The sequence below is a fragment of the Aquarana catesbeiana genome, linkage group LG02 (assembly GCF_042186555.1).
Source record: "Aquarana catesbeiana isolate 2022-GZ linkage group LG02, ASM4218655v1, whole genome shotgun sequence".
Taxonomy (NCBI): Eukaryota; Metazoa; Chordata; class Amphibia; order Anura; family Ranidae; genus Aquarana; species Aquarana catesbeiana.
This window is the reverse complement of record NC_133325.1, coordinates 788,487,864-788,500,586: the sequence shown is the minus strand read 5'-3', so window position 1 is coordinate 788,500,586 and position 12,723 is coordinate 788,487,864. Positions and strand designations below refer to the sequence as shown.

General features: G+C 47.0%; 1 protein-coding gene and 1 long non-coding RNA gene across 2 annotated transcripts in view; both read right to left on the bottom strand.

The window, feature by feature from the left end:
• The window catches only part of LOC141129421 (uncharacterized), a 36,757-nt gene extending 35,908 nt beyond the window's left edge, over positions 1–849 (bottom strand). The window contains exon 1 of the long non-coding RNA XR_012241823.1: positions 615–849. This is a non-coding gene — a long non-coding RNA (uncharacterized lncRNA). The remainder of the gene's footprint in view (positions 1–614) is intronic.
• Positions 850–1,592: 743 nt separating this feature from the next.
• On the bottom strand, positions 1,593–7,471 carry LOC141129419 (stefin-C-like). Its single transcript, XM_073617441.1, has 3 exons — positions 7,320–7,471; positions 2,989–3,090; positions 1,593–2,221 (listed from the first exon to the last, which is right to left on the bottom strand). The coding sequence occupies exons 1-3, from the start codon at positions 7,398–7,400 to the stop codon at positions 2,093–2,095; spliced, it is 312 nt and encodes a 103-aa protein (XP_073473542.1). The 5' UTR covers positions 7,401–7,471; the 3' UTR covers positions 1,593–2,092.
• Between the last annotated feature and the right edge of the window lie 5,252 nt (positions 7,472–12,723).

The following is a 12,723-nucleotide window of genomic DNA, read 5'->3' as shown; positions in this document are numbered from 1 at the left end:
TGCAATGTTGGGCACAGTGAGGCTGCAATGGGGGCACAGTGAGGCAGCAATGGGGGCACAGTGAGGCAGCAATGGGGGCACAGTGAGGCAGCAATGGGGGCACAGTGAGCCTGCAATGGGGGCACAGTGAGGCAGCAATGGGGGTTGGAGCATCCCAATAAGTACGCTCCATTGAGTGACATTGGTGAAGCCAGTCAGGGACCAGCACTGATGGAGCTGAGGGACTCTCCTAGCTACTGGGGAAGAACTCCTCCAGTGAGAGTTGGGGGGAAGTGAAGGGAAAGGAAAGACAGATTCTGGTGGTAGGGGACTCAATTCTTAGAAGGACAGAGAGGGCAATCTGTAGAAAAGACCTGAAGCACCGAACTGTATGTTGTCTACTGGGCGCTCGGGTTTGGCACAGGCAGATGGAGTGTCCTAAATTGAGGCAAAGGACCTCCAAGGTAGTAAGGTATTCTCAGGGATACTACCGGTACATCAAGCTACACCAGAAAGGCAGAGGGAGAATAGGGAAGTAAACGAGTGGCTGTAAACCTGGTGTAGTAAGGAGGGGTTTGGGTTCCTGGAGGGCACTATTCCTCCCACTGATATGAGACGCTATTCCTCCCACTGACACCAACAATGGGGCACTATTTCTTCTACTGATACCAATGACGGGATACTTTTCCTCCTACTAAGGGGCACTCCTCCTCCTCCTCCTATTGACCACCAACCCTGAGGCCATATTTATCCTCACTGATGCTGGGTCTGGGACATTTTCTGCCCCTGCTGGCTACAATCCAGCCCTCCTAGAGTCTGAAGGACATTTAACTGGCCCTTTGTTTGAAAAGTTTGGAGACCCCCCTGCCCTAGGGGGGATCTCCGATCTGCAGTGCCACACACTCATCATATAATTACGTCTGTAAGTACCTTAGACTGTGGGGGCTTTTATGGCTTTAGTCTTTATTCTTACTTCTCATTACCAACCCCCCCCCCTTTCCTTGGCAGGGTCAGACCATATAGATATTTCTACTACCATATATTACATATTCCAAGTCACGTGCATGCTCCTGAAGATTGGATTGATCCATGAAAAACGTAGAGCTGTTCAATGCCATGTCTCTACTCACCATACATGCATTATCAACTTTTTATGTGACTATTTTATGTGACTATTTGTTTTTATTACATGTAAAATGTGTATATACAGTATATCAGTGGTGTTGCTAGGGGGTGGCTTTTGGGGCTATAGCCCCGAATCTGGAGCCCAATAGCCCCGAGTCTCTGCAGGGGTCGCCAAGGGGAGGGGGCTCTCTCTGGGGACCATGATGTAAGGGGGGCTATCTGGGGACCCTGATGTAAGGGGGCTCTCTAGAGACCCTGATGTAATTGGGGGGCTCTCTGGGGAGAGATATATATATATATATATATATATATATATATATATATATATATATATATACACACACACACGCGTATATTATATACCTGTGTATGCCCACCCAAGTGTATGACTTTCTTTACTACTCTGCTATGGGCTCTAGCCCCAGATCTTTTGTAGACCTAGCAACGCCTCTGCAGTACATTAACTGTATTGATTCCATTTTGCATCATGATAATTATGTACCAGTTTATTGTTAATAAATTCATTTTGTATATCTGTGTGCTTCATTTAAAAGTCCCACCGCCCCTTTCCCCACTCTCACTTCTGTTTTAAACCCTTGTTGCTGGCACTTTAAGGTGTTTTGAAAGGCAGGTGGAGCTCCCGATCCCGACTACTTTAATTGGCTGTTGCAGTGAGCATGTGATCACAAGCCCTGCCCACCAGGTACAATGGTGACAGCTCGGTCACTGTGCTTAGAAAAGGCTTTGCACGGAACCAGCTGACATTTATACATACAGCGTTCAGGTTCATCCCCCATACAGACTCCTGAGCGTCACATCAGTGGGAAGAGTTTAAAGATAAAAACGTGTGGAATGCATGTATTGCAGAAATGTTCACTTGGCCTTGACATACACTTTAATTAGAATTGGGCTGAGTGAAAGGTGAACTGGGGAAGATTTGTACTATGAGGATTCTTCATGTTCATATTCTGTTGTAGTCATCTCCATCTTAGAAATACTCCAGTTCATCATTCTTGGTCTTACCAGCCTGGAAAGACACCAAAGTGGGTTCCTCATCTGAACCAGGCAGAGGTACGTAGAATCGAACGTGGATATAAGTGTCCTCTCCAGTGTCCACCTGAAAGGATCAGAAAAGTTAAACAGTTTCACGGATATTATACATTTCAAATGTTCTATCCGGAATAACAGTTCTCAGATACTCTGGTTGCAAGCTCCTGTGGGGGAGGAAAAGGACTGACAGACATTGGAGTGCAAGATCCTCTGGTTAAGAACTGATGCAACTGCTACAATGATCTGTGCAGCACTGGAATAGGTCAGCTACATCACAGTGGTTCTCAACCTCAGTCCTCAAGTACACCCCAAACAGGCCATGTTTGCAGGTCTTCCTTTATCTCACAAAAAGGCGCTTTAAATCAGAATCAGTGGCTTGGTATTTTGGACAGCTAGAAATTCCCAAAACATGGCCTGTTGGGGGTAGAGGACAGGGTTGAGGACCAGTGAGCTACATAAGCATAATAGTGTGCCGTGGTGGCCGGTGGTATTTTTTTGGGAGGGGCAAAGAGTGCACCGACAGCCAGCCACCTCCTGGTGGGTCGGGTCACCTGCACCACCCTCAGTTACTAGCCCACTGACAAAGAAACGATCAGGCTATAAATTAATGGTAGGTTTATTTTAACAGTGAGAGACAGAACAAAAATATCCAGAAATGCGTTTTTTTTTTCTGGGGGGAGAGAAATAAAGTGTAAGCTGCCCTGGGGCAAATGCGGATGTAAATGATTCAGTGTTCATTGTACAGCACTGCAGTATATATGTCAGAGCTATATAGATGTATAGCAAGGGACAGTGTTGTCTAAACCCGATGTTGCAGAAAACCCAAAATATTACCTTCATAAAGTAATTTTTTACGGCAACATCCTGAATACGGACGACGGTTGCCTTAAATTCCTTGGGGTTCGTCCCGGACTGCTTCTCATACTGTTCCTTCACCTGAAACAAACACCATGTTTACTGTTCAGCTTTAACCACTTCAGCCCCAGAAGATTTGGCTGCTCAATGACCAAGCCGTTTTTTTGCGATACGGCACTGCGTCGCTTTAACTGACAAATTGCGGTCGCGTGATGCTGTACCCAAACAAAATTGATGTAATTTTCCCCACAAATAAAGCTTTTAGTGATATTTGATCACCTCTGTTTTTTATTTTTGCGCTATAAACAAAAGAGCAATGAGAGAAGAGACAAGAGAGAGAAGAGAGAGAAGAGAGAGAAGAGACAAGAGAGAGAAGAGAGAGAAGAGAGAGAAGAGACAAGAGAGAGAAGAGACAAGAGAGAGAAGAGACAAGAGAGACAAGAGAGAGAAGAGACAAGAGAGAGAAGAGACAAGAGAGACAAGAGAGACAAGAGAGACAAGAGAGACAAGAGAGACGAGAGAGACGAGAGAGACGAGAGAGACGAGAGAGAGGAGAGAGAGAGAGAGAGAGAGAGGAGAGAGAGGAGAGAGAGGAGAGAGAGGAGAGAGGAGAGAGAGGAGAGAGGAGAGAGAGGAGAGAGAGGACGAGAGAGGAGAGAGAGGAGAGAGAGGAGAGAGAGGAGAGAGAGAGGGAGAGAGAGGAGAGGAGAGAAGAGAGAGAAGAGAGAGAAGAGAGAGAAGAGAGAGAAGAGAGAGAAGAGAGAGAAGAGAGAGAAGAGAGAGAGAGAGAAGAGAGAGAAGAGATATCATTGTGATCAGATAGAAGAAAGCTTTGATGAATTGTATTGGTTGCAGACAAGTTATTCGCTTCACATTTCCCTAAATGGGATTAAAATTTATTGGAAAGATAAGCTTCCTGCTATAGAAGATGGTTGATTGACCATTATATGGCTTCATAACTTCATATAACACATTAATGTGATAAAACTCAACAAAAAAGTCATATTTTGCAGTTTACAATCCCCACATGCAGTGGCTGCATTTGTTTTTAAGCCCCCCCTCCTTTATTTTCACCCGGTGATCCTGCCACGAAAACACTTCCTGTCCACTCTGGATGAAGGCACAATGGAGCCACCCTTGGACAACAGCTTTGTCAGTCTGCAGAATTAGAACTAGCAGATTTAGATGGATCAAAACAGATTAAAGCTGAACTGCAGATAACATTTTATAAGCAGTTACAGCATCAGCCCCTCCATGTCCCTGGAAGGAAGTGGAGTGTCCCTGGAAGTGGCAACCCATCCACAGGGACTGCTGCCCCCCCCTCCCCAAGCTATTCACCAAAAATAATTAAATAAATTGGGATTTTTTTTAACCAAAAAACATGTAGCAGAATACATATTGGCCTAAATTTATGATAATCAAATACTACCAAAAGAAAGGTCTATTTGTGGGGAAAAAAAAGCCAATTTTTTTTGGGTGTCAGTTAAAGCGACGCAGTGCCGTATCGCAAAATAAATGGCCTGGTCAGGAAGGGGGGGATCTTCCGAAGCGGAAGTGGTTAAATGGGGACCTGGACAATCCCATACACAGTATTGGGTGAAGGAGAGGGACTGGTGTCCAGGTCAGGGCCTGTGTATTGTGACATGCTGTGTATACAGTGGGGGAGGTGTCTCAGTGTAGCACACACAGGCAGTAGACATGTACAAACACACTGACAGGTTAACACCTCCCCTCCTAAACACTCTCATTGGTCTCCTCATACCCGGGTGTAATTGTTCCTGCATGGCCACAGCATTCCAAGCAAGCAGGTTAGGGAGAGGGGGGGGGGGGGGGGGAGTGGAGTTAGTGAGAGAAAGCCACCAGATGCACACACTGCTGACTTCATTTCTCACCTCTCTATATAGACATTGCACTTGTTCCCCGATCCCTCACCTGACAATCTTATCTGGAGAGCAGAGGCTGGCCCTTCCCCCTTCCAGGCACTTACTGTGTGATGTCATAGTGACATCCATCACTGCTGCCGGCTGCTCCAGGGGAATTCAGTCCCATGCGCCCAGAGTAGCGAGTCCCAGGGAGGTAAATTAGTAGAAACTCCAGCATGTTTCTACTAGATGCCCAGTCCACAGCACAGCGAGCCGGGAAACCGAAAGTGATCTGAAAAAGGGCCACCCACTGTCCTCCATCAATAAAAATAAAGAAAAAAAATAATTGAAGAGTGGGAGTGTTTGGGGGCGCAATGCTTGCGCCCTGCACACGCCCTGAACACGGGCATATCAGCTTCCCAGCTTGCAATCAGCTGATTGCAAGCTGGGAAGCTTCCCATAGACTGCTGTGTGTCCGGCGCCTGATCACTCTTAAAGTGACTTTTTTTGTGAATAGCTGGGGGGGGGGGGGGGGGGGGGGGGCGCCCATGTGCGACCCTATGGACAGGCTGCCACTGCTTACTGGCCCACAGCATAAAAAAAAAGCCAAAACAGCCACCACGTCCACAGATTGGTAAACTGCAAATGTCCACTTAAGGGCCGCCCCATAGTTTTACTGCTACAGGGCGGCACCTCTGCCTCGGATCACGTATAAAAACGTGACCCGGCTCCTCCGGGTCGGGGGGCACCCATGCGTGCTGCTGGACCGCTGTAAATCTCACACACGGCAGGAGCCCAGCGGCAGGTACAGCGGACTCGATGTCTACCAACACCCGCCGATCCTCCAGCAGAAAGGGAGAGCAGCAGATCGCCGTTCTGTCAGTAGGGAAGGCATGAATCCTGCAAAGCAGCAACATGGATCAGTGCCTTCCCCCTAGTAAAAGCTCCTCTCCCCCACAGTACACAAACACTGGCTAGGCACACATTTAACCCTTTGATCGCCTGATGTTAACCCCCTTCCCTGCCTGTGTCATTAGTACAGTGACAGTGCATATTTTTAGCACCGATTACTGTATTGTGTCACTGGTCAGCTGCAATATCACAGTCCTGCTGTAAGTCACTGATCGCTGCCATTACTAGAATAAAAATTATCCCATAATTTATAGACGCTACGGGGTCAATTCACCAGGTTAAATAATGGCAAATAAAATACCACATGAGGTAAATCACTTCTGAAAGTTCAATGCACGAAGAATTTTGCATTAAATAATGAATGCAGTATTCCCCCCCCCTCAATTATGCAATAATAACAACCACATTCTCATGCAGTAATTTAATCGCACGTGTCGGCGGTGTAAGGTCATTTCCTGTGGGCGGAGCCTTGCATTAAAAAAGAACAAAAACAAACAAAAAAACACGTTTGCCGCAATGTCTGGCCTGAGTGAGAGATGGGAGGAGAAGCCAAATATGGTGGATTTGGTGGGGCGCACGGTAAGTTACTAGCAAGCTCTGCATGACAACTTTTCCACAAACCATTTTCTTATTTAATTTATTTTTTAAAACCAAAAATATGTAACAGAATACATTTTGGCCTAATTTGATGAAGATTTTTTTTTATCTATTTATGTATTTATTTATTTTTTATTGGATGGGTTTTATAGCAGAAAGTAAAAAGAAAAAAAAAAAAAGAAGAAAAAAAAAAGTTTTGGACTTCCAGAGGTCAAGTGGATATAATACATTTTTGGTTAATAACGCTTTAAGGGCCCTGTCACGTTACTGCCTTGTGATAATTTCACAATGTCTAGCCAATAGAAATGCCCTTAGGGGCCCCATTAACACCAACAGGCGCTCATGATGCACATACACACTGTTACAATGCATTGCAGAGTTTAATTTTATTAAAATAATGAATTCATCTCCATACTGACACATTGTAATTCATTTTACTACAACACACTTGTATGGAGGAGGACACAGATGAATTGTTATCTCAGGGTCCCAGTGTAGATCACCACACCTGGTGCTAACAAGCCGTTAGGGCCCTTTCACACTGCTCTGTAGCAAAATCGCAGAATAAAATGCAGATGCGTTTTTTTATCATGATTTTGCCATTTCATATACATTTCCTGTAAGCTTCTGGTGCATTTTTTAGGTTGCCTGCACTTGTGAAAAAAAGGGACAAACGAATCAAAAACGCACCAAAGTGCAGTGCGTTTTTAACCACAATTTCTATTCATTCCAATGGGAAGCTGCATTTTTGGTGCAGTTTTCAACACCGCACCAAAGAAGCAGCATGCAGGACTTTTTAAAAATGCACCACACCCACAGCGCAGTGATGTGAAAAGTGTGTGAACTGGCCCTTAAAGGGAAACATTTTTCTTGCAGAGAAAAACACAGGAAAACATCAGTGTGAAAGGGTCCTTAGGATTGGATCCCCCAACCACTTACCTGGTCAAGGATGGCTTGATCTTCTTCAGTAGGTTCCCTGGGCTCACCCACTCCACCAAGTGCTCTCCGATTCTCACTCATCTTTGCAAAGTTCTCAACAGACTGATGCTCATTAGAGAGTACCTGGGCTTTTATAAACCTGAGGGCCGTACCATTCCACAGAGAGTGCGGGCCTGTCCAAGAGCGACCACACCCTGCAGGTGATGTGGAGAAAGGTGATACCAGACTTTGGAAATGATCCTGTACAAATCCTGTAATTGTTGCAACAAAGTCTCTGCTGAGAATTATTTTTCTTATATTTCTCACCCCCCAGCAGTGGAATGGTACGAGCAGCCATTTATACATGGAGATCATATCCCCCTTATGTATTTACACATGGAGATCATATCCCCCCTTATGTACTTATACGTGTTGATCATATCCCCCTTATGTATTTATACATGGTGATCATACCCCCCCCTTATGTATTTAAGGGGCACAGTGAGTCTGCAATGGGGGCACAGTGAGGCTGCAATGGGGGCACGGTGAGGCTGCAATGGGGGCACGGTGAGGCTGCAATGGGGGCACGGTGAGGCTGCAATGGGGGCATGGTGAGGCTGCAATGTTGGCACAGTGAGGCTGCAAGGGGCACAGTGAGGCTACAAGGGGCAAAGTGAGGCTGCAATGGGGAAAGCGGTGAGGCTGCAATGTTGGGCACAGTGAGGCTGCAATGGGGGCACAGTGAGGCTGCAATGGTGGCACAGTGAGGCTGCAATGAGGGCACAGTGAGGCTGCAATGGGGGCACAGTGAGGCTGCAATGGGGTAAAGTGGTGAGGCAGCAATGGGGGCACAGTGAGGCAGCAATGGTGGCACAGTGAGGCTGCAATGGGGGCATGGTGAGGCTGCAATGTTGGCACAGTGAGGCTGCAAGGGCACAGTGAGGCTGCAATGGGGGCACGGTGAGGCTGCAATGGGGACACAGTGAGGCTGCAATAGGGGCATGGTGAGGCTGCAATGTTGGCACAGTGAGGCTGCAAGGGGCACAGTGAGGCTGCAAGGGGCACAGTGGGGCTGCAATGGGGGCACAGTGGGGCTGCAATGGGGGCACAGTGAGGCTGCAATGTTGGCACAGTGAGGCTGCAATGTTGGGCACGGTGAGGCTGCAATGTTGGCACAGCAAGGCTGCAAGGGGCACAGTGAGGCTGCAATGGGGGCACGGTGAGGCTGCAATGTTGGCACAGCGAGGCTGCAATGACACAGTGAGGCTACAATGTTGGCACAGTGAGGCTGCAATGTTGGCATGGTGAGGCTGCAATGTTGGGCACGGTAAGGCTGCAATGTTGGGCACAGTGAGGCTGCAATGTTGGGCACAGTGAGGCTGCAATGTTGGGCACAGTGAGGCTGCAATGGGGGCACAGTGAGGCTGCAATGTTGGCACAGTGAGGCTGCAATGTTAGCATGGTGAGGCTGCAATGTTGGGCACAGTGAGGCTGCAATGGGGACACAGTGAGGCTGCAATGGTGGCACAGTGAGGCTGCAATGAGGGCACAATTAGGCTGCAATGGGGGCATGGTGAGGGTGCAATGTTGGCACAGTGAGGCTGCAAGGGGCACAGTGAGGCTGCAATGGGGGCACGGTGAGGTTGCAATGGGGACACAGTGAGGCTGCAATGAGGGCACGGTAAGGCTGCAATGTTGGCACAGTGAGGCTGCAAGGGGCACAGTGAGGCTGCAATGGGGGCACAGTGGGGCTGCAATGGGGGCACAGTGAGGCTTCAATGTTGGCACAGTGAGGCTGCAATGTTAGTACAGTGAGGCTGCAATGTTGGGCATGGTGAGGCTGCAATGTTGGCACAGCGAGGCTGCAATGTTGGGCACAGTGAGGCTACAATGGGGGCATGGTGAGGCTGCAATGTTGGGCACAGTGAGGCTGCAATGTTAGCACAGTGAGGCTGCAATGTTGGGCACGGTGAGGCTGCAATGTTGGACACGGTGAGGCTGCAATGTTGGCACAGCGAGGCTGCAATGGGGGCACAGTGAGGCTGCAATGTTGGGCACAGTGAGGCTGAAATGTTGGGCACAGTGAGGCTGCAATGTTGGCACAGTGAGGCTGCAATGTTAGCACAGTGAGGCTGCAATGTTGGGCACGGTGAGGCTGCAATGTTGGGCACGGTGAGGCTGCAATGTTGGCTCAGCGAGGCTGCAAGGGGCACAGTGAGGCTGCAATGGGGGCACAGTGAGGCTGCAATGGGGGCACAGTGAGGCTGCGATGTTGGCACAGTGAGGCTGCAATGTTGGGCACGGTGAGGCTGCAATGTTGGGCACAGTGAGGCTGCAATGGGGACACAGTGAGGCTGCAATGGGGGCACAGCAAGGCTGCAACAGTGGCACAGTGAGGCTGCAAAGGGGGCACGGTGAGGCTGCAATGGGGGCATGGTGAGGCTGCAATGGGGGCACGGTGAGGCTGCAATGTTGGCACAGTGAGGCTGCAAGGGGGGCACAGTGAGCCTGCAATGGGGGCACAGTGAGGCAGCAATGGGGGCACAGTGAGGCAGCAATGGGGGTTGGAGCATCCCAATAAGTACACTCCATTGAGTGACATTGGTGAAACCAGTCAGGGACCAGCACTGATGGAGCTGAGGGACTCTCCTAGCTACTCGGGGAAGAACTCCTCCAGTGAGAGTTGGGGGGAAGTGAAGGGAAAGGAAAGACAGATTCTGGTGGTAGGGGACTCAATTCTTAGAAGGACAGAGAGGGCAATCTGTAAAAAAGACCTGAAGCGCCGAACTGTATGTTGTCTACCGGGCGCTCGGGTTCGGCACATCACGGATCTGGTGGACAGATTACTGGGAGGGGCTGGGGAAGACCCAGCTGTCATGGACCAAGTTGGCACCAATGACAAAGTCAGAGGAAGATGGAGTGTCCTAAATTGAGAAAAAAATGACAGATCTCCTATCACAATTTGGATTAGCAGCAAGGATGGGAAGTGTTATCATAATGGGGGATTTTAATTATCCAGACATAGACTGGGCGGAGGGAACCACACATTCATCTAAGGCTCGCCAGTTCCTAAATGTCTTGCAGGACAATTTTATGGGTCAGATGGTAGACGCACCAGCTAGAAATAAAGCGTTACTGGATCTACTGATTACCAACAATACAGACCTGATCATGGATGTGGAAATACAGGACAATTTAGGTAACAGCGATCACAAGTGATTTGGCTTCAGTATAAATCACACAAATAGGAAACAAAAGGGGAATACAAAGACACTGAATTTCAAAAGAGCCAACTTCCCTAAACTACAAACCTTGCTAGAAGGCATAAATTGGGATACAATCTTAGGAACAAAGAACACAGAGGAGTGATGGGTTTGCTTTAGGAGCATATTAAATAAGGGCATTAGCCAATGCATCCCATTGGGTAATAAATTTAAAAGAGTGAACAAAAGTCCTGGATGGCTTAACTCCAATGTAAAAATGCATATAAAAGCAAAGGAAAATGGCCTTCAAAAATATAAGGTTGAGGGATCATTATCAGCATTCAGACTTTTTAAAGAATGCAACAAGAAACATAAGGGTGCAATAAGAATGGCTAAGATAGAACATGAAAGACGTACAGCGGAGGAGAGCAAAAAAATCCCAAGAAACTCTTTAAGTATATAAACAGTAAAAAAGGGAGGACAGACCATATCGGCCCCATAAAGAATGAGGAAGGACATCTGGTTACAAAAAATGGGGAGATGGCGAAGGTATTGAATTTATTTTTCTCCTCAGTCTTCACGAGGGGCTTCAGTAACCAAAACTGCAGTGTTTATCCTCATGACACAACACAGGAAGCACCTCCATGATTAACAGAAGACAGAATTAAAATTAGACTTGGGAAACTTAACATTAATTAATCACCGGGACCAGGTGGCTTGCACCCGAGGGTACTTAGGGAACTCAGTCAAGTAATTGCTAGACCATTGTTCCTAATTTTTACTGACAGTCTACTGACTGGAATGGTACCAGATGATTGGAGAAAAGCCAGTGTAGCACCAATATTTAAAAAGAGCCCAAAATACATCCCTGAGAATTACAGACCAGTTAGCCTAACATCAATAGTATGTAAACTCTTGGAGGGGATGATAAGGGACTATATACAAGAATTTAGTAATGAGAACGGTATCATTAGCAGTAATCAGCATGGATTCATGAAGAATCATTCTTGCCAAACCAATCTATTAACCTTCTATGAGGAGGTGAGTTGCCATCTAGATAAAGGAAGGCCCGTAGACGTGGTGTATCTGGATTTTGCAAAAGCATTTGACACAGTTCCCCATAAACGTTTACTGTACAAAATAAGGTCCGTTGGCATGGACCATAGGGTGAGTACATGGATTGAAAACTGGCTACAAGGGCGTGTTCAGAGGGTGGTGATAAATGGGGAGTACTCAAAATGGTCAGGGGTGGGTAGTGGGGTTCCCCAGGGTTCTGTGCTGGGACCAATCCTATTTAATTTGTTCATAAACGACCTGGAGGATGGGATAAACAGTTCAATCTCTGTATTTATGGATGATACTAAGCTAAGCAGGGCAATAACTTCTCCGCAGGATGTGGAAACCTTGCAAAAAGATCTGAACAAATTAATGGGGTGGGCAACTACATGGCAAATGAGGTTCAATGTAGAAAAATGTAAAATAATGCATTTGAGTGGCAAAAATATGAATGCAATCTATACACTGGGGGGAGAACCTCTGGGGGAATCTAGGATGGAAAAGGACCTGGGGGTCCTAGTAAATGATAGGCTCAGCAATAGCATGCAATGCCAAGCTGCTTCTAACAAAGCAAACAGAATATTGGCATTAAAAAGGGGATTAATTCCAGAGTTAAACAATAATTATCTCGCTCTACAAGACTCTGGTCCGGCTGCACCTAGAGTATGCTGTCCAGTTCTTGGCACCAGTCCTCAGGAAGGATGTACTGGAAATGGAGCGAGTACAAAGAAGGGCAACAAAGCTAATAAAGGGTCTGGAGGATCTTAGTTATGAGGAAAGGTTGCGAGCACTGAACTTATTCTCTCTGGAGAAGAGACGCTTGAGAGGGGATATGATTTCAATATACAAATACCGTACTGGTGACCCCACAACAGGGATAAAACTTTTTCGTGGAAGGGAGTTTAACAAGATGTGGTCATGTGGCCACTCATTAAGATTAGAAGAAAAGAGGTATAACCTTAAACTATGTAGAGGGTTCTTTACTGTAAGAGCGGCAAGGTTGTGGAATTCCCTTCCACAGGCGGTGGTCTCAGCGGGGAGCATCGATAGTTTCAAGAAAGTATTAGATAAGCACCTGAACGACCACAACATACAGTAATATACAATGTAATACTGACATATAATCACACACATAGGTTGGACTTGATGGACTTGTGTCTTTTTTC